At 42.4% G+C, this 24638-nt stretch overlaps 1 protein-coding gene across 2 annotated transcripts; it reads left to right on the top strand.

Annotated features, from left to right (window-relative positions):
- macroh2a1 (macroH2A.1 histone) lies at window positions 1-24044 on the top strand. Of its 2 annotated transcripts, none has more exons than XM_084564915.1 (9): window positions 1-979; window positions 2222-2422; window positions 2916-3022; window positions 3121-3312; window positions 5569-5676; window positions 11224-11314; window positions 13102-13191; window positions 18946-19120; window positions 22390-24044. In XM_084564915.1, the coding sequence occupies exons 2-9, from the start codon at window positions 2251-2253 to the stop codon at window positions 22553-22555; spliced, it is 1101 nt and encodes a 366-aa protein (XP_084421041.1). In that variant the 5' UTR covers window positions 1-979; window positions 2222-2250; the 3' UTR covers window positions 22556-24044. The 2 variants fall into 2 exon arrangements, with proteins under 2 accessions (XP_084421041.1, XP_084421040.1); XM_084564914.1 differs by lacking the exon at window positions 11224-11314 and adding an exon at window positions 8838-8937.
- Window positions 24045-24638: the final 594 nt, after the last annotated feature.

Raw genomic sequence — 24638 nt, 5'->3', positions numbered from 1 at the left:
AACAGCAACATGTCTAATTGCATATACTTGTCACAACAACAACATTTAACCTCCACGGAGATGTCTAGAGTAGATTATTGGATGTTTCAATCTACAGACTCCGGTTGATGTCTTCTGACCCTGGACGATGTCATCTCTGAGCGGCACGCGCGTCTGCGACGGTCAGCTTGTTTACCTGCAATATGGATTTACGTTGATCTAATTATTTCCTAAACTTGTGCAATGGGTGAGTAAACGATCGTATTTTATGCTATAAATAAGGCCCAGGTTGTAAAAAACAGTAGTTCCCCTTTAAGTGTCCAGATAGGTGCGGACACATCGCAGTCGGCCTTCGTTGGCAGTATTATCCTTTGCTAGTCTATGATCACACTGGCTAGATATTATAGCTTTAATTTGATAGTACAAAAATATTTTTCCGGGAGTAAAAGTGTGTAACAGTGGGATGGGTTGGGCAGGCATCATTTTGCAACACGTGATGGAAAATAATGATTAACAGATCACACGGGTGAAGTTGTGCTTAACAAAAAGGAAGCAGATACTAAACATTGGTGTGGTAAACATTTGTTTACGTGGCATAAAATCAAAAGTATGCAAAACATTTTAACCGCTGAGAAGAATTCATGTGTAGTGACTTAAATGGCCCCCTGGGCACCTTGCAGTGACACCCCTGGTCAAAGAGTGAATAAATCAGCTGTATTTATAACACGACATTTGGAAAGCTTAAATGTAAGAGTCGTTTATCGATGTGCCGGGGAAGCATTTCAGCTCAAGACACGTGTTTTCTGGGCAAAGTAAATGCGTAAAGGGTTAACGATCAGCTCCACAGTCAGACTAGCTCTCCGCTCCCTGTAGTCGCTGCTCCGCGGGCAGCGCTGGCTCACTCGGATATTTCAGCTCGCTGTGGATTGTGGGAGTCGGGGACACTGCCCAGGCTTGTTACCGGAGAACGGGAGAAAAAATTCCGCCGTCCGCCTGTTTTGTAAGTAATCCCCCGGGTTTGCACGCAGCCGTTGCGCGTCTCGCACCGCGCCTTCCCAACAGTCGAGCCGGTCTCCGTTCGCCGAATTGAAGCGTTAACGTTGCCATTTGTTTTATTTAATTTTATATTTTTATATGTCTGGCATGGAGGCCGAGAGAGCGCGGAGACCGTGGAGCTGACAGGCAGGCAGGAAGGGGAGGGAAGGTGGAGCGGGGCAGCAGCCGCCGCCGCTACACCGCTCCGCCGGGGTTATTTCCACCAGAAAGCTGACCCGAACGGGAAAATGTCACGCACGTCGTGTGACAGCTTCATTTTAACCCTTATTTCGGTTCCTCAGACAGGGGGTAGAAATATATATACCTGTGCAAGACATCCGGTGGGCTGTTGACATGCGGAAATCGCTGTCAGTGGCCACAGAAATAAATGCCCACCGTGGCGGTTAAACCCACCTACACCTGGCCGGGGTGCAGAAATCCTGCAGATGGTGCAAATTAAACATATTTGCAAGCTGCTGGCTCTACAAAAAACGGCCAATATTACGTTGGGCACGATGCATTGGAGCAGGGTTGAGGAAATAGCGTGGCCTATGGTGGAGCTAATTGATTATCACACAGCTAATTGGTGCCCGCATATGGCGCAGTGACACTGATTTAAATCCCAATAATGAGACTTATCATATCATGAACTAACCTTTATTACACTTCAACCACCAGAACTATGTGCACCTGATATTTGTGATTAGACACTGAGCTCTCCTGAGTTCTCTGGAACATAATGGCATGTGTTTTTAATAAAATGCTTTCAAAAATAATCAGGGGTGACATTGACACAAAAAGCCTGATTTGGATTTTGGGTATTTTACCACCAAGTAAAGAATTAAAAGGAGTCATGAGGCAAGGCGGCAAGTCACCTTGGGCTTGTCAACAAAAAGACACTTTGTTTTTTTATTATAAAGCCTCATGGGGAGTCACACATCTGATTCTTTCTGGTATTTCATGGCCGTTACTAGAGGCTGCTCGCTGTTTTTGTTTCTATGGATTCATAAAGATTTCTTCGTCAGTAAAACCAGAAGAATGGATCCATTCTCAGAAACACAGAGTATCCATAATTCATTATCCACACTGTGTCCACAGTTAGTCTGCTTCCACGCCTCAGGTCATTTTTATTGCGCTAGAAATTCTGTACTGTCCGGACTTGTTAACGGAGTGTGGTCAACGTGTCCCCCCCCCCCCCCCCCCGCAGAGTCCGACACTGGTTGCACTCTCAGCACCATGTCCAGCCGAGGAGGAAAGAAGAAGTCGACCAAGACGTCCCGGTCCACCAAGGCCGGGGTCATCTTCCCCGTGGGGCGCATGCTGCGCTACATCAAGAGGGGGCTGCCCAAGTACCGCATCGGGGTGGGAGCGCCCGTTTACCTGGCTGCTGTCCTCGAGTATCTCACTGGTGAGATTCATTTTTGTATAATGCAATGCAACAACGGCCGCCTTAGCTGTGTTGTAGGTGTATTATCTAGGTGTGCAGATATCTGGTAAAACTGCACCTTCAGTTAATTCAACGCAGTAAATTTTAAATATTAAAGACGTTGTTTTTGGATATGTGAGAACATTTTTGGTATAAACAGAATATTTACACAATGTACATTCAGTAAAATGTACTCAGGACCCAGGCAGAAGGAAAGCAGTTAGCTAACGTCAGCTTCTGTCTGAGATATGACAGCGTGTTGATTCTGATGAGGAAGCACCGGCAAGCTGTACATTCAGGGATTTCTCGGTTCAGAGGTCACGTAATGTCCTGACGTGTGCTTTAAAGCCGATGGCTTACGTTTGAAGGGATATTTACTCTTTGAATATTGCAGAGATACATTATCTGTTGCCTTTTGTGATATATAAGACCACCTGAAAGTTAACCCCTTGTGTTTTGTTTGTGCGCCATGTAGCGGAGATCCTGGAGTTGGCCGGCAACGCAGCCAGAGACAATAAAAAGGGTCGCGTGACACCGCGGCACATCCTGCTGGCCATTGCCAACGACGAGGAGTTGAACCAGGTCGGCTGATGATCAAATACCGGCGTCACGAGAAGCTTTTAGACGGTTTCCTCACCTCCCAGTGAGTCTTTACGTCTCCGTGTCTTTCCTTCCGTTAGTTGCTGAAAGGCGTGACCATTGCAGCGGGCGGGGTCCTCCCCAACATCCATCCAGAGCTGCTGGCCAAGAAGAGAGGCGCGAAGGGCAAATTGGAGGTGCCCGTCTCGCCGGCCCCCGAGAAGAAACCCAAGACAGTCAAGAAAATGGCAGCTAAGAAAATGAGCGGGAAGAAGGCAGGAGGTAAAGCCAAGGTACGTCTTCATGACCGTGATTAAAAAATTTAAAGTGGATCACGTCAGGTGATTACGGAACATCAGATGCATTTAATTGTACATGTTCTGGTATGCAGATTGATTTATGAGCACGGCACGGTTACTGATACATATCTATAAAACAGCAATATCGTGTCTAGCAATATTTTCACAGTTTTCCACAGTTTGGCGTATGATTGCCCGCTTTCAATGACGTTCCCTTCTTCCGCTATGGTGTAGTGTCTCCTGAGGGGAGCGTTCGCTTTGCCAACTGTTTATCTCCAGGTGTTTACCTTCTAATATGCGACCGGCTGCATTTTAATGAGCATTTATTCCCATTAATGTCACGCATTTACTTTCAAAGCCAAACACCTCAGCACCACTGTGTGCATATTTTGCTTTTAAGCCACATAAAAAAGGAGAGCACTCAAATTGGATTAGCAAAAAAGGCGGTGGTCGAAGGTGATGGTATCTTTAATCTACAAAACTATCTACGTGACACTCTTTAAGAAGGATAAACCAAAGGCAGCTGAACTTGTTTGAGGTTTCACCAATCATCCAAAAACTTCAAACGAGTCCAGTTGCCTCTGGTTTAGCTTTGTTTTAGATATAAATCTGGATGACTGAGAATCTTCACAGACCTCTCTATGGATCCACCAGCAGCAATCCCATTCACACTCTTTGCTATAAACGTGCACATTAAAGGAGAATTACAGTTTTTTTACAACCTGGACCTTATTTCTGGCATAAAATACGATCATTTACTCACCCATACAACTTTGGTGTCATTTGGAGTCGTTTCTGAAGATATTTAGATCCGCATATATCCATGTAGTGGGAGTGACTGGGGCACCGAAAAACCTCTAAATAACGCATTATCTGCCGCGAAACTCATTCATTTCACCAATGTTTTGTTATGATACGCTAGTGCTATTCCCCGTTGAGTCCGGAGTTACCTGTTATCTATTCCAGCGGTTTGTTGTTCTTTGGCCAGCTGTTCCTCTCTCTGCCTCTGCATCCTCCTTTCAACAAGCTCCTCATCCGTATACTCTGGCTCAAAACAATAAGGACGTCCATCATAAACAAAGTCGTCGTCCACAACCTCAGAATCGGAAACATATTTAGCCATGTTGCAAAAAACAAGCAGTAGCAAATTACAGGTAAATAAGCTGCGCGGGGTTATTTTATATATATATATGTATACGTAAAATGGTTTCAGAGATGAAATTATCCAGGTCAGAGGTTAGTGGGTCAATCTACAGACCCTGGATGATAATAACGGGTAACTCCGGACTCAACGGGGAATAGCACTAGCGTATCATAACAAAATATTGGTGAAATGAACAAGTTTTGTGGCAGATAATGCGTTATTTAGAGGCTGTGTTTCGGTGCCCCAGTCACTTCCACTATATGGATATATAGTATGGATTGTTTGGACGATATGGATCGTCCAAACGACTCCAAATGTCACCAAAGTTATATGGGAGAGTAAAAGATGGTATTTTATGCCAGAAATAAGGTCCAGGTTGTAAAAAACGGTAAGTCCCCTTTGACAGACAAGAAAAACGAAAAGAACACAGGAAATGCAGCTGTTGAAACATGAGCATTTGCAAAAAATTTGACAGTCAAATCATGAATCACAGTTACTTGTTCAAGACTTAGTCTGCAACTAAAATGTCACAACAGCTCGAGCTGTTATCAAATTTAAACAGTAGTTGTCCTGCTCTTCAGAATCATAGATTACTGGATGTTTTGGCTTTAACTTGCAGAGAAAACTAAAGGAAACGCTGATTTGATTCCAATAGCAACAGAGTATAATGAAATTAACACTTTCATAAACGGAAGGAGCAAGAAGATAAAAACAGATTATGAATTTATCAGGATGAGGTGTTTTGCCATTTCCCGATGCATTCGTGAAGGAGCCAGAAATGTTAACTGTGACAATTAGTGGCGATTAGTCAGAGCTTAGAAGAAATAAGTCACTACAATAAGTTATTTTATATATATATATGTATACGTAAAATGGTTTGAATATGTTCTTGGTACTGGTGGGAAATAAATCAAACATCACAAAGCTTTGTTTAGGAAGACCTTTCGAATAAGAAAATAAATTTAGATTTTAGGCTCTGCAGTGACAAAATATTAAACTACAGCCGTGATACTAACCCCGACCCTGACCTCTGACCTCCAAACCGAAGACGACAAGAAAGAACCCGATTGCTTCGGAGATGATCATGTACTCTGTGTCCTCAACAGAAACAGGGCGAAGTGAGCAAGGCGGCGTCGGCAGACAGCACCACAGAGGGCTCTCCGGCCGACAGCTTCACCGTGCTCTCCACCAAGAGCCTCTTCCTGGGTCAGAAGGTAAGTTTTCTGTCCACACTAGAGAGTAGAGTAGACTGTTAGATGACTGATACGTGCGATTTAACAAGGAAACGGAGATGCGACATGTTTGCTTTTTTCAGTGTAATTCAGGGTTCCAGGCCATGGTCCAAAACCAGCCCCCCTCCCAGAGGGTCCAGTCTGGGCTGTGGGAAAGAATTTGTAAAATTCAAAAATGACATAGAAGAGGTTAACTATGATTTTTCTGTTCGTAACTTGTCCACCAGGGGTCGCAATTTCAGGTTGTTCGAAAAAAATTTCGTAACAAGATAGTTCATCAAATGTAAACATTCTCATAATGTACTTCTTTGCGCTAAAACAAAGGTTATTATAGGTTATTATGCTGTTTTGTTACCGGTCCGGTCCCCGTTGGGATCAAACTGTGACATCTCTTTCTTAAGCAACCGAAAACAAATGACCTGAGTGTGAACGAATCAAACCAGTGCTAAAGTCTGAGGATAAAACAGCTCTTTATATCTGTCAGAACCTCACTGATAAGAAACAGAACGGTAATTTTTATTCTGCGACATGGCCCTAACAGATCTAAGAACAGCCGCTTTATTATATCCAAATGTTTTTATTTAGTCTTTTATCTGTACTTCCCCTTCATAACTGAACTGGACCTCAGGGTAGAAATCAATTAAAGATGACGTGACAAAAGTTTCCCTGCTCATCTGGTCTAACTCATAAAATGAAGCTCCTTTTTTTCCTCCCACTGCACATCATAACATGTCTGCTAGAACTTCACCTTTTAAATAAGAGCTAATTGTAAGCTTTGCTCGCGACGGCAGCACCGTGCTGCTCGTTCCCCTTGCTTTGGTCCTGCTGAGAAAAAAAATAAATATAATGCTTTTTGACTTCTATTGAGCTGAAACTTGAAAGTAAATTTCCTTGCATCTTCAAGATCAGAAGATTATAAAGATCGAAAGGAACGTGCAATCAGACGAAAGCTTGCAGTGACACTGAGTGTGAGTTACAGACTGAATGACTCAAGAGTGATGCAAGAAGCGTCACTGGAACCCTTTCGCTCATTTTGCAGGTAGTAAGTTATTAGGATCTTGTGCAAAAAAAATAGCATTATATGTGAGACACAGATTTGTTTTATCGAATTACAAATGAAACTTTATGAGTGTATAAATAAAATCCACTGCGTAGATGTAATTTCCCTCCAGAGTCTCGGCTCAGTTGTGACCTGACGGCGGCCGGCGGCACTGGTCTGCTTTGCATATGTTTATACGACTACGTTCATTTGATAGTAATTAATTTGACATTTAGCTGGTGGTAAATTAGGAGCTGCCATAACCTTTTACTGCAGATGCTATTTTTAAAGTGTATTGACTCATTGGCTACATCTGCTCGGACGATATATTTCATTCAACTGGAATCGAAATCATTCTGATCAGAGCCTCCGGATTAACTGTTTACATGCTAAATAAAAATATGTGGCAATGTGGCTCTGCTGGAAATATAACGGAAGAGGAAGTATTCAGATTTCAGGAACATTAAATTTCACCAAGGTGTGCACTTTTCGATGACACTGATTCCAGCTTCGTTCATGGGGCAGCCATGCACAGAAAGAATGGATTTATTCTACCCCGAGAGAAATGATCAGATAAAACAATAATATTATATATCCTAATAAATTGATTATTGATTTGAGCCATCTCTCTGTTAGAAAATTCCTCCAGGTGGGGTCAGTCTGATACGTGAGGTGTTTTTATTCAGATTATTAGTGGAACATCAGTGTCCATGTAAACACAGCACTTGCTTGTGATTCTGTGAGTTAGCTATATGAACAGATGAGGACAATAAATGCCATGTTTAAGCGAGTTACAAATAATAATAATAATAAAAAAATTGCATGTTTTGAGGAGGCAGAACTGATTTGAAATGCAGCCCGGAGTAATTGAAAATGAAGCCGTACGTCTGCTGTCATTTCTGCTCTTCACTAGATAAAAACGGCTCGGCGCTCCATCGTGTCGCTGACCACAGATTACAGCAGCTGCTGATAATTAATCATATGGATGCAGTTAACTTCCCGCTGATAAAGATAATGAACCCGTGAATAGAAACATCATTTTGCACACTTAATTATTCTAACTGCACTTTACTCTCCACAGCATTTTCCACTTGTGTTTTATTCAGGCTCATGCTTTGTGCACTCTTGTCACCACATTTGCTTTGGGATGATCTGGGCGTCGGTGGCGGAATGTAATGTTTGGATAACACATGATTAATGAATCTTAAACTGAGAGGTGCTGACTGGACGTAACATTTCTTTCGAGGGATACCTTGACATTTGGATGCTGGCAACCAAATTACCTGAAACTGTGCAGGTACAGCTAGATTTAAACATTCATTCATTCATCTTCTGTAGCCGCTTGTCCAGTGAAGTCCATCGCAGGGCTAACACAGAGAGACAGACAACCATTCACACACACCTACTGCCAATTTAGAATCACCTATTAACCAGCATGTCTTTGGACGGTGGGAGGAAGGTGGAGTGCCTGGAGAGAACCCACGCAGACACAGGGAGAACATGCATCAGTGCTAACCACCACTCCACTGTGCCGCCCTAGATTTAAACAAAACCAGCGAATTGTGAAACAAAAAAAATAAATTGCAATAAAGCCTTAATAAATTGGGATTTTCTTGGCAGGATGGACGTCTCAATTAATATAAAATGTAGACAATATATCAGAAACTCTACCGTTTTTTGGGCCACCGTGTGAAGTCTAATTTGTTGTCATTTGTCTGAGTTTTACAGATGTGGACTTAATATTCCAGGCTGTTTGCCTTGCTATATTAAATAACAGCTTAGCTTCATGATCTCATCCAGACGTCTTAAATCTGAAAGCTGTCAAAAGCTGTTAATTGTCCTTTAATCAGACACATTATCAGCTTTTATTTAGTGTAGCAGTGTCAATAAATGCATAAAGCCTCATAATTTTCTTTTAATTAATCAAAGTGTCAAGGTATCCCTTCAAGCTGCAGTGTGAATCTGGTTTTAATGGCTTTGCTTCCTCACCTCTTCCCTCTTGCTCTACATCCTCCTCTTCCTCCTCCTCCCCCTCCTCCTCCTCCTCGGCATGCCTCCCCCCCCCCCCCCCGTCGCCGCTCTTCCCTGCCTCCCACCTCCGCAGCTCAACCTTATCCACAGCGAGGTCAGTAACTTGGCTGGCTTTGACGTGGAGGGGGTCATCAACCCCACCAACGCTGAACTCGAGCTTAAAGACGATCTAGGTGAGCTCCCCAGCCTCTCCCCACCCTCCGCTCTCTCTCTCTGGTCCCAGCGGGCTTTGAGGTTTAAAAATCCTTGAAAGTTAAACTTCTTCCAACTTAAAATAAGACGGCTGAAAAGACGTTTTTTTTTTTTTTTCACACTGTGGGTAGTTTCACACTCATCTTGCTCGTTTAGCTCTAATGTTGGACCTTTTAGAGAGGTTATCAATGTGTGGAAAATTCGATTCACACCACAAATCATCCACTGATGGCTTTTTGTTTGCTGATTTGTAATCCAGAGCAACTTGATCCCAGTTTCTCTTTTCATTTTCTGTTATTGGAGCCGTTTTCTGAGGCTGATGTCCTTTGTTTGTGGCGATCAGAGTCCATTTGTAGCAGCAAAACAGCCTGACGCTCTTTGGAGCTTGAAATTTAATGTGTGAGATTTAGGTTTATTGCAGCTACACGACATTGAATAAGTGATGTGCTTTGATACTGGCTTTATATCTCAGAGGATACAAAATGTTAGCTTTAGGGGTGGGACTCGATTAAAAACAATTAATCTAATTAGGGGCTTTGTAATTAGTTAAACTCAATTAATCACATTTTAATCGCATAGCAATATTTGCCAAGAAGCAACATTTTTTTTTTATTTAAATGGATTGTAGTGGACAACTGAATCAAATAATAGACATGAAGACATGAATATTGTAAACTCGAGCTCTGTTAATGTCTGGAAAAATGCATTTAATTGCATTTCAATTCAAAACAGTAGAAAAAGAAAGTAAATATCCCTGGCCAAACTGAACAGACCTAAAGTTAGAGTGCCATTTTAAGTACTTTAAAGGGGAATTACCGTTTTTTTACAACCTGGACCTCATTTCTGGCATAAAATACGGTCATTTACTCACCCATATAACTTTGGTGTCATTTGGAGTCATTCGGACAATATTTTGATCCGCGTATATCCAGGTAACTCCGGACTCAACGGGGAATAGCACTAGCGTACGATAACAAAATAGTGGTGAAATTAACGAGTTTCGAGGCAGATAATGCGTTATTTAGAGGCCGTGTTTCGGTGCCCCATTCCCTCCCACTATATGGATATACGTGGACTGCTAGTGCTAACATCTCTGGCGGTTAATGTGCTCACTGCAATTTGCACAACACTCTGCTTTTATCAAGGCTTCCATCAGGTAGTTTTTTCTTTTTTTTAAAATAAAAATTTCCCTCCATCAGTCCTAGCAACATGCTTTCATCCGATTCCTCCATTTTGATAGCCGTTAGCCGTTAGCAGAGCTCTGACGTGTGCGTGAGTGTAATCAGTGTACCAGGAAATCGTGCACTGACAAAAGTTCCTCGTTGTTCGGAACGCAAACTGCGATTAAATGCGTTCATTTTTTTGTAATTAACTAAGTCCATCCCTAGTTAGCTTCATTACTTAAAAATAAGTAAAAGACACATCCACTTCCCAAGTACTGACTGCTTGGTTTATGCAGTATTTACTTGTTGTTTTTCTAAATGCTTATAATGTATGCAGTTTATGCGGCAGTGAACTTTCCTCTGTAGACGTTCTTGTTGGTGCCTCCTGGAAGGTCCGCTGTTCAGGAAATGAAGAGAGCTGCTCGCAGTGTGAATAAATGATGAGATCCTTTGATTCCTCGCGACCTCAAGCAACCGATCCGAAACGAGGAGCGAGAAAGGTGGAGTTTCTCTCGCAAATCCACAGAAAATCATAAATAAAATAAATGAGACTTTCAAGGATTTTTTTTCAACCTCTCAAAGCTCCTCAGAGCATCCTGCTTGCTCCTCCCATTGTGTAGACGTGTTGAGGTTCATTCCAGGTTGTCTTCCTTCCTTTCAAATGGCTGCCAGGCCCCTGCAAAATAAAATCGCCGCAATTCCAGGATAGAGCAGCCGTTTAGGGGATAAAAGCCAACGTTTGTCGCTCGCTGCGGCCTGACTGCGAGGTTGTCATAATATTCAGGAATCGGGTCGACACAGTTGGACAGGTTTCTACAGTAACAGACAATCAGGCTTATTTACTGTACATCTAAAATTAATCTATCCAACTGTGCTGCCCTGTTTCCTCACTGTAACGTGACCCACCGTTTCCTCTCTTGCCTCCTTGTTTCCTGTGACGTCCTCAGCCAATTAAGGAGCGTGCTCACTTCTCTGTCTCTTCCTCTCCTCCTCCTTCTTCTTTTTCTTCTTCTTCTTTTTGTCCCGTGTTGTTGCTCCTGTGGTCATTCACTGTGTTTTTTTTTTACCACCATGTTGTTTGCCTGTTGTTGTTGTCGTCTGTAGTTGCAAGTTGTCCAAGCCGACATTTCCATCGTGGAGAGCGACGCTGTCGTTCACCCGACCAACTCCTCCCTCTATACAGGTGGTGAAGTAGGTAAAGGAACCACTGACACCGCAGTGACCTCGGCTGCCTGTCTGCTCTCCCTCTGCATATCCAGATGCTCTGCGCTACAGCCTGTGGACAAACATCACAGCAGCAGCGGCGCGTTCTCTCGTTACGGGAGGTTTTTAGTTAGAGATCACCACTGAAACAAAAACCCACAACCAGACTCCCTGCTTCCCCACAAGTAATTTGGTTTGCAGAATGGACTGGGCTCTATCACGTGAACATTAACTTGCTCGAGAGGCTTGAAATGTGCAAGCAGGGCCTCTTATATTTATGCAATGAGGGGCTTGTTGTGGGATTCAAACACTGTTTTCAATAAAGACGTACGACCGAATGCGGACAAATGTGGAAAAGGATCATTTAGCTGCTTACCACACTAGAAAAGACTGTTAGTTGGAAGCTGGCTGTCTTTTCTCAGCGCGAGTCCGCCAGATCAGTAACAGGAGCAGGAGCAGGGAGAACAGAAAAGTCCAACTGGGCTTTTTGATAACTTTCTGGACTTGTATCCTGTCTCGGACTCTCATAACTTGCTGTGCCTTAAAACTCGTCGATCCTGCTGCTGGATAATTCAGCAATCCTGAATCCACATGCCGCATTAAATGTTGACTGCACGTTTTTTATTTTCATATGAGCCACAGCCAGCCTGCAAAACATCCAAAAGCAAGCGTATAGTCCTTCAACATGGGTGATCCATATGTTGCAGTTGTGCTCTGCACCGTACTCTTAATCATGTGCACGATGCAGCGTCAAGAGAAAAAAATGATCCTCTGAGTAGTTGTGGAGTGGATCAAGTAACGCATACAGAACTGTTTGTTGTCTGTATAATCCTGAAACGTTGCTGCTGCTGCTGCTGCTGCTTGTTGTTGTTTGTTCCGCTCAACTGAATCGCAGACGCTCTGGGCTTCATTTCCTGTGACCTGTAACCCCTTAACCATGCTGTCACTTCAGCTGGTTAGAAAGAGATCAATGCTCATGTGAATTAACGAGTGAACAAACTACGTAGCCATTAACGACCACAAAGGGGCTTTGAAACCCTGTCTGCTTGCTCGTATAGATTATTAAATACACGTAAGAGCTTTTTTCCCCCACTAACAATTTAATTTCTCTTTTTAATGATTTTGCAGCCAGAGCGTTTAATCGCCTTTCCCGCTCTCTGGGTTCCTGTATGGCTTCTCTCTTTCGCACTCTTCACTTGGATCGGTGTGAAACGACTCTTTTAACACGTTAGAACAAGAAGGAAGAGAACAGTTTAATTTGCTTTAACTGTGAGCACAAAGCAGCTCGACGAAGCTTTTACGTTGCCATCTGTAACATGCTGCGAGCTGCTGTCTCCCCGGTTTGGGAGCGAGAGAAAATGCCCTCAGTCCACCGTGTGTGAGGCAGTGTGGGAGGACAGAGGGAAGTAATTAGGGACTGAGGCTTTTAATACGTTAGTTTAACTGACTCAGAGTGAGTCATTTGGAAAATAGCAGCCTTGGACGCCTGCTTTACTTGTGAGGCTTCTCCTGAGTCTCACAAATAAAGGAAGTATCAGGAAGTCTGTACGCTTAATTAAGTGCTCAAAGATTCAGAGAGAGAGAGAGAGAGAGAGAGGCCAGGTGAAATGACTGACAGCATCCGTGTCTGCCTTCCCGTCTGTCCGTCCGTCCATCTACATGTCTGCCTGCTTGCCTGTCTGTCTGTCAGCATGACCATCAATCATTGCTCTGCTCTTCTCCTGCTGAGCTCTGCAGCATGTGAGGACGCACTCACCCCAATCTCCTCTCCGTGTACAGGCTCCGCTCTGGAAAAAAAGGGAGGCAAGGAGTTCACCGATGCGGTGCAAGAGCTGAAGAAGAAGAACGGCCCTCTGGAGGTGGCTGGTGGTAAGTGCACGCAGATTTTCTGGCTCGTCTCTCGACTCGTCTCGGACTCTCCTGAGTCACGGGGATCGGTCGGCCTTCGGTTTCATAATTTGGGACGGCTGTTTGTTTTGATTCGGTGCGTTAAGCTGAGCAGCAGATGTGTTCTCTGTCACCGACGGGCTCCGCTCAGTCGAAAAGGACTGACTGGCGACAGACGCTCACCGTCTGCCTGACATTGACCAACTCCTTACTATCGTCTTGGTGTGTTACGACCTTAAGATACTGATTTTTAATTTGCTTATTTTGCAAAACACCAGCAGCAGTAAGTTTTCTTCGATTTCCCCCATCCAGCAGGTTCAAAGCTAGGTGACAGGTCGCTAGGGTTGCCAACTCCCTGAAAAATAAATAAGGGACACCTCATTGTCAGGGCCGGCCGACCCGATCGCCTTCACCCTTCCCGGCGTGGTGAATTTTTTTTAGCAATTATTTGTGTGTGTGAAACGATTTTTTAACTATTTGACTCAAACCTGAATTGAATTAGATGCATATGTTTGAGTGATATGAACACATGGAAAACTAATTATTATTCAACAATTTATTTGTAATAGAAAATAACAAAATTAACAGAATAAAATAAATATCTTTCTTAAATAGAAACCTGACCTGCTTAACTTAAAACTGTATAAATTAGTGTAAAACAACAGAAAGCAGAACATTCCTCTTGTAATAGTGCAATAAGAAAAGTTCAAACAGAAAGTTTGAGGAAAAGTTGTTGATTTGTTGTCTTCCGGTATCTTCTTCGCAAGCCTCGACCAATGAGATGACGGCGAGATTCCTGCTGTCATCTTATTGGTCACAGAGCAGGAGACGGCCTGGGAATAAGTTTACTGTAAATTTCCACATAAAGCGCTGTTATTCATTAATTCCACTGACATGTTACACACTATTTTTAATTCTCACGGTAATACGGGACAAAGTCTGTCCCGTTTCAGCTCAATACGGGACGCATACTTTTATTTCTAAATACTGGACGATTCCATTTTTTAAGGGACAACCCTACAAGTTGCTGTAAGCCACTCGAAACCTGGCTCCAATTCTCTATTTTTAAATCAAAGTCTGGGTCAATACTTGCTTCTGTCTGGCTGAATCCATTCATTCCTGATAAAGGACAATAAGTGAAACCATTGTAAACTAATCCGCCGCCTCATCCTGTATCGAAAAGAGGGACTGGAAAAATCTCCCGTTATAAGAATAAGAAAAACCTTCATTAGTCCCGCAATGAGGAAATTGCAGTACCTGAGGTTTGTCCTATTTACTGGAGTAGTAAACGACATTTCCGTTGCTTTAGAGTAAGATGGTATTGATTGTTCCAGGTATTAGTCAAACCCTCGAGTTACGAAGGTTATGAAGGGTCTTTTTTTCTGGTATGAGATCATTAGTAGTAATAGTAGTAAGTAGAAGTAACCTCGACCGATGTCACTATAATGACTACCTAAAGAAACATTTGAATGCACTTTCTACTGGGTACAAAATAGGAAGAAGTATTCGAGCTTCACATCCAAACCACAAAGAGCAAAACTGCAGTCATCTCCTCTCTTGTCGTCATTCTGTTTTGCTTTCCTGCATCCTCCCTTCCTTTCTTTTTTTATTTTTTTAACACTCTACATTCTGGGCCACCCTTACTTTCCATGTCTTTCTTCCCATGCTGGATTTAAAGGGGTTTTGAAAGTGAACATTGATCCACTCAAGCGTCACTGACGTCAGCGTGTCCCGTAAGTTTCTCATCGCTGAACGGGGTCCTTTGGGCATCCACTCCCACATTAGGCAAATGATTTCAGGACACCGCTGTCATTGTTTCATTCTTCCTGCAAAAGCTAAACGTAGAAATTATTCAAAACGCTGTCGTCTGAAAGCAGTACTGGCACGTCCCATCTGTTCCTTTTGACTTCAGTTTTTAAACCTCTCAGAGTTTGAGCCCTTACAGATTATTTTATCTTTCAGTCCATTTGTCATTTTTTTTTTTATTTCCCCTTCGTTTTGTCCCTTTTTTATTCTTTCTCCATCTGTCTCTCTCGTTATCCGTCACTAACACTCACTTATTCAAACGCTTCCCCGGCGTCAGCCAAGTTAGCTCAGCGTCGTAATCCCGGTCTCCGCGCGGAGCTCATAAATAGATTACCAGGTGAGTGAACGCCAGGCCAGTCGAGGCTGCCGGGGGATTCTCTGGGTCTGGATCGGCTGAGCGGTCATCTTAACCAGAACCGGATCAGAACAGCCGTCGGACAAACTTCTTCAGGATGTTTAAAATATTTTTTGACAAGTGTTCTGGATTTTTTTAAGGAAGCGTCGTAATTTCAAGGCCAGACGTAACTCTTAAGTATTAAAGTTTACATTTTATTTCGTAAAGCACTATTAATCTAAAGTAATCTATTACCTATATTGTTTACTAAAATGTGCTGAAAGCTTAGTAGAAGGACTTCTTGTTGTAAATTAAAACAGCTCGGTGTGTGTCAGTGAATTCTTCCCACAGTGACTCCATATCAAAACTACCGGTGTGAATTATCTGTGTATTGTTTGCTCTGCTGGAAGTAGAGAACTGTTGTGTTGTGATAAATGTGCAGTGAAGAGAGTTTTGGGTCAAGGAAACTGAACTCGGCACCACTAGTCTTTTTGCAGCTCGTTTGCTGAAAGCTACAAGATGATCATTAATATAATCTTTTACAGTTGCTCTTTAGCAGTATGTCTCACAGCATCTTTGTGTCTGCATGGGTTCTCTCGGTGTACTCCAGCTTCCTCCCACCGTCCAAAGACATGCTCGTTAGGTTAATTGGTGATTCTAAATTGGCTGTAGGTGTGAGCGTGAATGGTTGTCTGTCACTCTGTGTTAGCCCTGAGATAGACTGGAGACCTGTCCAGGCTTCAACACTCTATTTTTTGTCTGACTATCCTCACAAGATCATCTGACAACTTTGAGGACAAAATATTAATTTACCGATTATCTCGTTATACCACCGGTTAAATGGGTGGGATCAGCCACAACATTATGACCAGGGGAACTAAGTAACATTGACCATCGTGTGGCAATCCAGTGTTCTGCTGGGAAACTTTTGGACCTGGCATTCATTCATGTGGATGTTAATTAGACATGTAGCACCCACCTAGACCAGACCAGGCACCCCCACCCCATAGCAATGACACTCCTTGATGGCAGCAGCCATCCCCAGCAGGATGCAGCCTGACACAGGGACACAAAAACGCTTTAGGAACAACTAAAAAAAAAAACACGAAGAACAGCACAAGGTGTTGACCTGGCCTCCAAATTCACTAGATCCCAAACTGATCAAGTATCTGTGGGATGATCCACAGAGGCCCTCTCCTCAACCCGGGGGTCACAATGTTATAGCTATGTTTTTTGAGCAGTTTTTGAAGATTTCATTAAGAATGAATGGGCTGAGGACTGACTGCTAGTGGACTGTGTACCTGTTTTATTGTCATTCGCTGACATCTGGTCGGCCTGTTGCAGGAAATAATGCTCGTGGTTGTATTTCAGCACCAACCTGGCCGCTTTTGGTTTTTGGGACTGAATAAAAGAAGCTGGTCATTAGCATGAGTGAATCTAGTCATGAGGCAAAGCTGACAAAAAAAAAAATCCCAGAAGCTGAAACCACATCATCAGAAAGTCCACACCCTGGAAATGGTGCGGGACTGTCCACATCTCCAGACCACCACTCACTGTTCCGCCTAACCAAACTGTAAAACAAGCTGAACTTTGCGCACAGTCGTTAAAACCATCATCATCATCATCGTCGTCGCTCTCTGACTTTACCTCACGGGCAGATCACACATGCAGTGAGCCTGGCTCTGTCTCTGCTGTGTGAAGTCTCTCCATCGTCTCTGTGAGCCATCTGGAAATGAGCTCTTCCTCAGCTTTGACTGCAGTCCAGTCACACGTTCGCTGTGGGCTAATAAACTCCCACTTCACAGAGTCGGGGCACTTTGGCTGGGGTTTCACTTTCGACAGCTGTTGGCTTGATGAAGGACTGAACTAACCGTTTAACTACAGAGAACCTTGTCCTTCTTTCTCTTGTCACCCCCTCTTCATCTTTCTCCATCCCAGCTGTCTGGGAAAGTGATTTCTACGGCCCACCTCACTGTAACGGTCAAAGCAGTTTAAGATCCCGGATTTGCTTCATTCATTTTCCACCAAGTGTTCTTTTAGCTCCTGCGGTTAACGAAGCCGAGAAAGTTCACTCGTTGTCTCGTACAGATGCTGCACATCATGTTAGAGGGACGCAGAAAGCATTCGTCTCAGGAGTGAGAAATAAATGGGGTGGCAGCTGTGGGTGACGACAGACTTTCTGCTTCCATTTAGTTTGATTACGTTCTCGGTGTTGTGCAAGCACTCGTGTAAACATTTATCTAACATCTAAACATTTGAAAAGTCACACCACATTTTTTTTTTCCTTTTCAGTTTTCACAGATGAATATCATCCTGTTACTGTTGATATTTTAAAAGATTTAATATGCTGCGGCTTACTGATCGTGGCATTTGGATGGCTTGCTCGTTTAATTTGGTTCCTATCTAGGCTTAAGTCGTTTTCTGGCATTTTAGAGACTAGATTATTAAATAAATATTTAATCAATGAAAGTAGGAAGTAATTCGTAGAAGTGTAACCACAAAATTTCATGAGATCCTGGTGTAAAATAAGAGCATGCGTTTTGTATCACTGCGTCTGTAAATTACCGCAATATCGCGATAATATTGGATTTAGCGACAAATGGCAGCAGCCTGTGCAGTTAATATACAGGAAAACTAAACATAATGCTGTTGAGATGTGGCTTTCTATGGACAAATGTGTGTAAGATTAAATAAAGTGTCAGCGAATACATCTAGTTTACAGTAAACAGTTGACTTTCAATCTAACTTTGCTAGCTAGCGCTTATAAAGTTTAGCTAGTAGTTTACGTTACGTGTGGCGTCATTTTCTCCGGGTTTTGAGCGACTCTCTTTAAATAACTGTAAATCTCCATGGTCTAAAAAATCAAGAGTACAAACATCGGGTTTTAAAAAGTAGCGGAAACGTAAATTTTTACCATTGAACAACACAAATAGCTTCACATGCTACGTGAGTTGTCCGTGCCGTTTTCTTCTTCAGGTTAAATTCAGCGCAGAGCAGGAGAGCGACCGGTGTGTCACTCGCGTTTTCGTTTAATTAATACTACAATCTGATCTACCTCCACCAGCTACAAGAAAATGTTGGATTATACACTGTAATTATTTTAAAAAATTGTACGGCCCCACAGACAGCTTTACAGAGCGGTTGGCATGTCACATCCTGTTTCTATAGTGTCAAATGACTAAAATGAAACGGAAAATGAGACTTGAACATGCATTAACATTGTTTTAACTACTTAAAATGACAGAAAAAAAGTTATTTGACGTGTATTTTAGTGTTTTAGTTCGGCGCAAGTCGCATCCGCTAACATGGAGGGGGTGGAGCTTATGACCTATACTGCAGCCAGCCACCAGGGGGAGCTCTACTTGCTTTGGCTTCACTTTTGAGGAGCTGTTCCGCCGCCCATCTTTATACAGTCTATTGAAACACTGCTTAGCTTAGAATGACCATTTATCACAGATTTAGTATTGGTATGTCCATATGTTTTCATACAGCAATGTGCAAAACTATTTTCACAGTTTAGCTCGCAGTTATGTTCTCTCTTCATTTCCTCTCCACTTTCCTTCTCACCTTACTAACTGTTCCTCTCCTCCTTGCAGCCGTGCTGACCGCCGGCTTCGGCCTGCCCGCCAAGTACGTCATCCACTGTAACAGTCCAGGCTGGGGCTCCGACAAGTGCGAGGAGATGCTGGACAAGACGGTGAAGAACTGCCTGGCCCTGGCGGACGAGAAGAAACTCAAGTCTGTGGCCTTCCCCTCCATCGGCAGTGGAAGGTAGGAAAACACACCTGCGAGAGGAAGACAAAATTGGAGTTTCCCGAGGTTCTTTACTATCAACACACCTGCTTCTCTTCCTGCACGTCAACAGCGTGCAGTATAATAACTAGAATTAGTGGTTTACCAAACACATACAGTCAAACCAAAGACTGTACATATGGGAGAAAAGCTGCCTTGCACGTCCTTAAAACGTCATAAGTTGCATTTTCACATTGGTGGGAACAGAATGTTCAGGGAAAACTTCAGCACAGGTTTGTTATTGTATACACTGATTGGCCACAACATTAAAACCACTGTCAGGGGAAGTATTGACCATCTTGTGACAATTCAGTGTTCTGCTGGAAAACATTTGGACCTGACATTCATTCATGTGGATGTTACTTAGACGTGTACCGCCCACTTAGACCAGATGTGTATTAGTTCTTGTGACTTATTAATAACACCATCTGTTTAACTGGAAGCACTTAACTCCTAATATACAGTTGTGCTCATAACCTGGCAGAATTTATGATTTCTTGACCATTTTTCAGAGAATACGAACGATAACACAAAAACTTTTCTTTCACTCATGGTTAGTGGTTGGGTGAGGCCATTTATTAACGACAAAAGAGAATACCCAAATGACAGTGATCAAAAGTTTACATACCCCAGTTCTTAATACCGTGTGTTGCCCACTTTAACATCAATGACAGCTTGAGGTCTTTTGTGGTAGTTGTGGATGAGGCTCTTTATTTTCACAGATGGTAAAGCTGCCCATTCTTCTCAGCAAAAAGCCTCCAGTTCCTGTAAATTCTCGGGCTGTCTTGCATGAACTGCACGTTTGAGATCTCCCCAGAGTGGCTCAATGATATTAAGGTCAGGAGACTGAGATGGCCACTCCAGAACCGCCAGAACCGACTTGGCCTTGTGTTTTGGACCGTTGTCACGTTGGAAGTACGTCTCATGCGCAGCTTCAGGGCCTGATGAGTGCAAATTTTCCTCCACTATCTTCTGATTACATGCTGCGTTCATCTTGCCAACAGTTTTAACCAAGCTTCCTGTGCTTTTGTAGCTCACACATCCCCAAAACATCAACGATCCACATCCGTGTTTCACAGTCATAGGCCTTGTTTATGTAACGTTTATGGTTGTGGCCAAAAAGCTCAATTTTGGTCTCCAAATGACTTTGTTCCAGAAGGCTTGTCTCTGTGCTTGTGTTTGGCGTATTGTAAGCGGGATGCTTTGTGGCATTTGCATAGTGATGGCTTTCTTCTGGCGACTCGACCATGCAGCCCATTTTTCTTCAAGTGCCTCCTTATTGTGCATCTTGATACAGCCACACCACTTCTTCCTGTATTTCAGCTGAAGCTATTTGTGGGTTTTTCTTTGCATCCCGAACAATTTTCCTGGCAATTTTGTGGCTGAAATTTTTGTTGGTCTACCTGAACTGACCGTGGTTTGGTTTCAACAGAATCCCTCATTTTCCACTTCTTAATTAGAGTTTGAACACTGCTGATTGGCATCCTCAATTCCTTGGATATCTTTTTGTATCCCTTCCCTGTTTATACAGTTCAATTTCCTTTTCCCGCAGATCCTTTGACAATTCTTTCGCTTTCCCCGTGACTCAGAATCCAGAAACGTCAGTGTAGCACTGGATGAAAGATGCAAGGGTCCGTCAGGAGCACTGAAACTCACTGACCTTTCATGCACACACACTGATTACAAGCAAACAGATCACAGGTGAGGATGGTTACCTTTAGTAGCCATTCAAAGACCAAAATCACCAGGGTATGTAGTACTTTTGATCAGTTTGTGTTATCATTATGATTTAAAACACAGTTGTTTGGAAAAAAAAAAATGACTTAACCCAACCACTAACCATGAGTGAATAAAAAGTTTTTCTCTTTTCATTCATACACATTCATATACCTGGAAAAATGGCCAAAAAAATCACAAATTCTGCCAGGGTATGTATGTGCTTATGAGCACAACTGTACGAAGGTAACGTATGAAAACGTACATTAATTTGGACTTTTTTTGAATGTGGTGTTAGAAATAAAGCTGGGGACCATTAATATTCTGGTCATAAGAACAATCATACGCTGATGTTCTGTTGTAATATACGCCAATCAGCCACAACATTAAAACCACAGACAGGAGAAGTGAATAACACTGACCATCTTGTGACAATTCAATATTCTGTTGGGAAACTTTTGGACCTGGCATTCTTTCATGTGGATGTTACTTAGACATGTAGCACCCACCTAGACCAGACCAGGTACCCCCGCCCCATAGCAATAACACTCCTTGATCAGTTCCCCAGCAGGACGCAGCCTGACACAGACACACACACACACACACACAAATGCTTTAGGTACAACTAAAAAAAAAACATGAAGAACAGCACAAGGTGTTGACCTGGCCTCCAAATTCACTAGATCCCAAACTGATCAAGTATCTGTGGGATGATCCACAGAGGCCCCTCCCCTCAAAAGCCCCCCCACTAACAAGATTCTGTTACCAGACACCACAAGACACCCTCAGAAGGCCCATGTCCATTCTCTGATGAGTCCCAACTGTTTTGGAGGCACAAGGTGGTCATAGTGTTATGCCTGATCGGTGTATTTAAATGTAATGTCTAAACACAAAACTTCCAGCCTCTCTGCAATTTTCAAATTGATTGTTTTGGATCAATAAAGATGGAACACATCAAGGAAAGGTTAACTGATTAGGTTCGGAGGTACAAACATTCGTGTGACTCGTCTTCAGCGAAATTTCAGTGAAAGTTTCAGTCGACATTGTTGAAAGTGAAGCAGGAAGTAGAAACAAAAAAGACACAGCGTAGACTAGTATTTGGGTGCCGTTTTTTACAGAGTGATCCGGACTGGCTCGCACCAGCGTAGGCTACAAATGTAGATTACGGCGTCTGTGTCCTGCAGAGGTATAAACTCCGCTTTAGGGTCTGAGTAGGATCTGGTCTGACGCCATAGCTAATGGCATTAAAACACATGAATATACACACATTTGTAAAACGACTTTACAACTTTTAAAACTTGGGCATGAGCCATGACAGTGAGGCATCATTATGACAAGCTAAAATATATTCTGTGAAGAAGAAGGTCTATTAGGTATTTAAAGGTTATCAAGATATTTCCAGCTCTTGAACATCAAGTCTTAACATGAGTTACCGAGCTTCAAATCCAAACTATCACTGTCCAGTAGTTAGTTGTGTGTGTGTGCTCTATGAAGTAGTCTTTACAGTGTCTGACCACACGTTTTCCTGTCAGGAATGGTTTCCCGAAGCAGACGGCGGCCCAGCTCATCCTCAAGGCCATCTCCAGCTACTTCGTGGCCACCATGTCTTCCACCATCAAGACCGTCTACTTCGTGCTGTTTGACAGCGAGAGCATCGGGATCTACGTGCAGGAAATGGCGAAGCTGGAGACGAGCTAAAAGTACGGAATACCGGCCTCCACGTCCCCTCGCCCCCACCCTGTTGTTTTTTTTTTTTTTCTTCCTTCGAGGAAAGCGGAAGGCGTTTACTAGTGATTTGTTAAATATGAAGAAATGAAGAAGAATCTTTCTAAATGGCCGGGAACTTGTTTTTGCATTACGTTTGTATTTTTCCTATAATTGTTTTTAATTTCTTATTTACCTGTCACCTCTGCCGTTTAAATGTAGACGCGCACTGTTTTCATTCATTCTGCGGTCTTTGAATACACACAGTGCCACAAAAAAAAAAAAAAAAACAGATTCAACTAGTGAGAGGACTCGCGTCAGCATTTCATTTTCAGGACTTTTGCGGTTAAAAAAAAAAAAAAAGATGGCAGGAGACATAGCTACACCTCAATGACACGGCTTCCAGAGAAGTCAGATAAATACGGGTTAATGCATGTTAACAGCGGTGACGATATTAAAAACAGCTGTTCTCTTTCTTTTCAATAACACAGTACACTTAATTGTGTATTTTTTTTGGTATTAATTTAGCATTTTGGATCATGTCCGTTGTTCTAGTACTGTATAAAGAAAAGCATAAAAGAAAAGTTCGGTCTTCAGGAGACAGAGTAATGGAAATTTAGTTTTTGTGTTGTGTGTTGCAAATTCCTCTTTTTGCTGTTTATACATGCAAAAAAAAAAAAGGATTTTCTGAGTGTGCTGCAAACATCTTTAATTTCCAAAAACATTTCATTGGGGGGAAAAAAGAAATATATGAACAAGTACTAGTGCTATGAGTTTTTACTGTTAACTGAGCACCTGTTGGTTTTTATTTACAGTACAATCAATATACGAGCAAGAATTGGAGATTGGAAGGTTTTTTGCAGGGCGCTTATAGTTTATATCGTGTGTTCTTATAAATGTTTATATCGATGGAGTATTTGTGACATGTTATGGTAAAATATTGGACTGTAACATAGATTTTATTTTCTATTTTAATTTCCGCACTGATTCTAAATGGCACAAGATTCGGAAGGACAAAAAAAAAAAAAGAAGAAGAAGGTTGTTATTTTTTTTTTTGTGAGTGTGTTTCGTCTTTGTTAAAGCCATAAAACAAACGTGGTCATTTGTCGCTGGAGGCTCTCTGCTGTTGCTTTAGGTTTGCTCGTTCGCTCGGCCGCCACCAGATGGCTCCCTGTAATCAAGAATTGGATTTTCTTTTTCTTTTTTTTTTTCCCACCTCAGCCATTTTCTGTGCAGCAGCAGACCTCTTCTCACAGACACTGGGGCTGATTTGAGTTGGATTTGAATTGGGACTGATGGACGTATACGAGGAACTCGGCTGCTCTGCCGCATTTGGACTTTTCAACAGCCTAACTTTTCTTACGAGAAAAAAACTATTTCAAAAAAAGTAAAATGCTTTCTAGAGAATTGCTACAATTGATGATTATACAATAATAATAAAAAAAAAAAAGTCTGTACACACTCCGGTAATAAAATATCTTTAAAAACCACAATTGTGTTCCTCTTGAACTTATTTGGATGTTTTATGCTTTCAGGAACTGTGGACGCCATAAAATGAAAAAAAAAATCTACTTCAACCTCCATTGTCCAGTGTGTGTTGGATGTAGTAATTAATCCCACTGTACTCAAGTGAGCATCATTTCAGGTGTTGCATAACAAACGGCAGAGACTCGGAGTCACGATTTCCAGCTGCGCCCTAAGGACCCAGAAAAAAAAAACAGGAACCTAATGTTCATTTTACACTATTGTTTGAGATCAGTCACCTGTTGCTGCTTAACTTTACTTCCCCACAAATGTCATTTCATTTTTCATTTTTTCCCCCATGTTGCATAGCCTTTTTTCAAACATCATTATCTCATTTTCAGCAGGACAAAGATTCTTATTGAGGCCAAAAATACAACGAAGCAAGACCTCACTCAACATTTCATCGTAACACAATAAAACACGATAAAATTTCAATTCAGACTGAAGTATTTGTACGAAGCATACTTCTTATTCAACTTGTTACAATATAGCTGGAGGTGAGATTAATTTTTCTCTTTCTAAAAGTTGTAAAATTAGTTTCCTATGTGTCTGT

This window comes from Chelon labrosus, assembly GCF_963514085.1.
Source record: "Chelon labrosus genome assembly, chromosome: 17".
Taxonomy (NCBI): Eukaryota; Metazoa; Chordata; class Actinopteri; order Mugiliformes; family Mugilidae; genus Chelon; species Chelon labrosus.
Note: the sequence above shows the minus strand (reverse complement) of the source record. Positions and strands in the feature narration are given on the sequence as shown.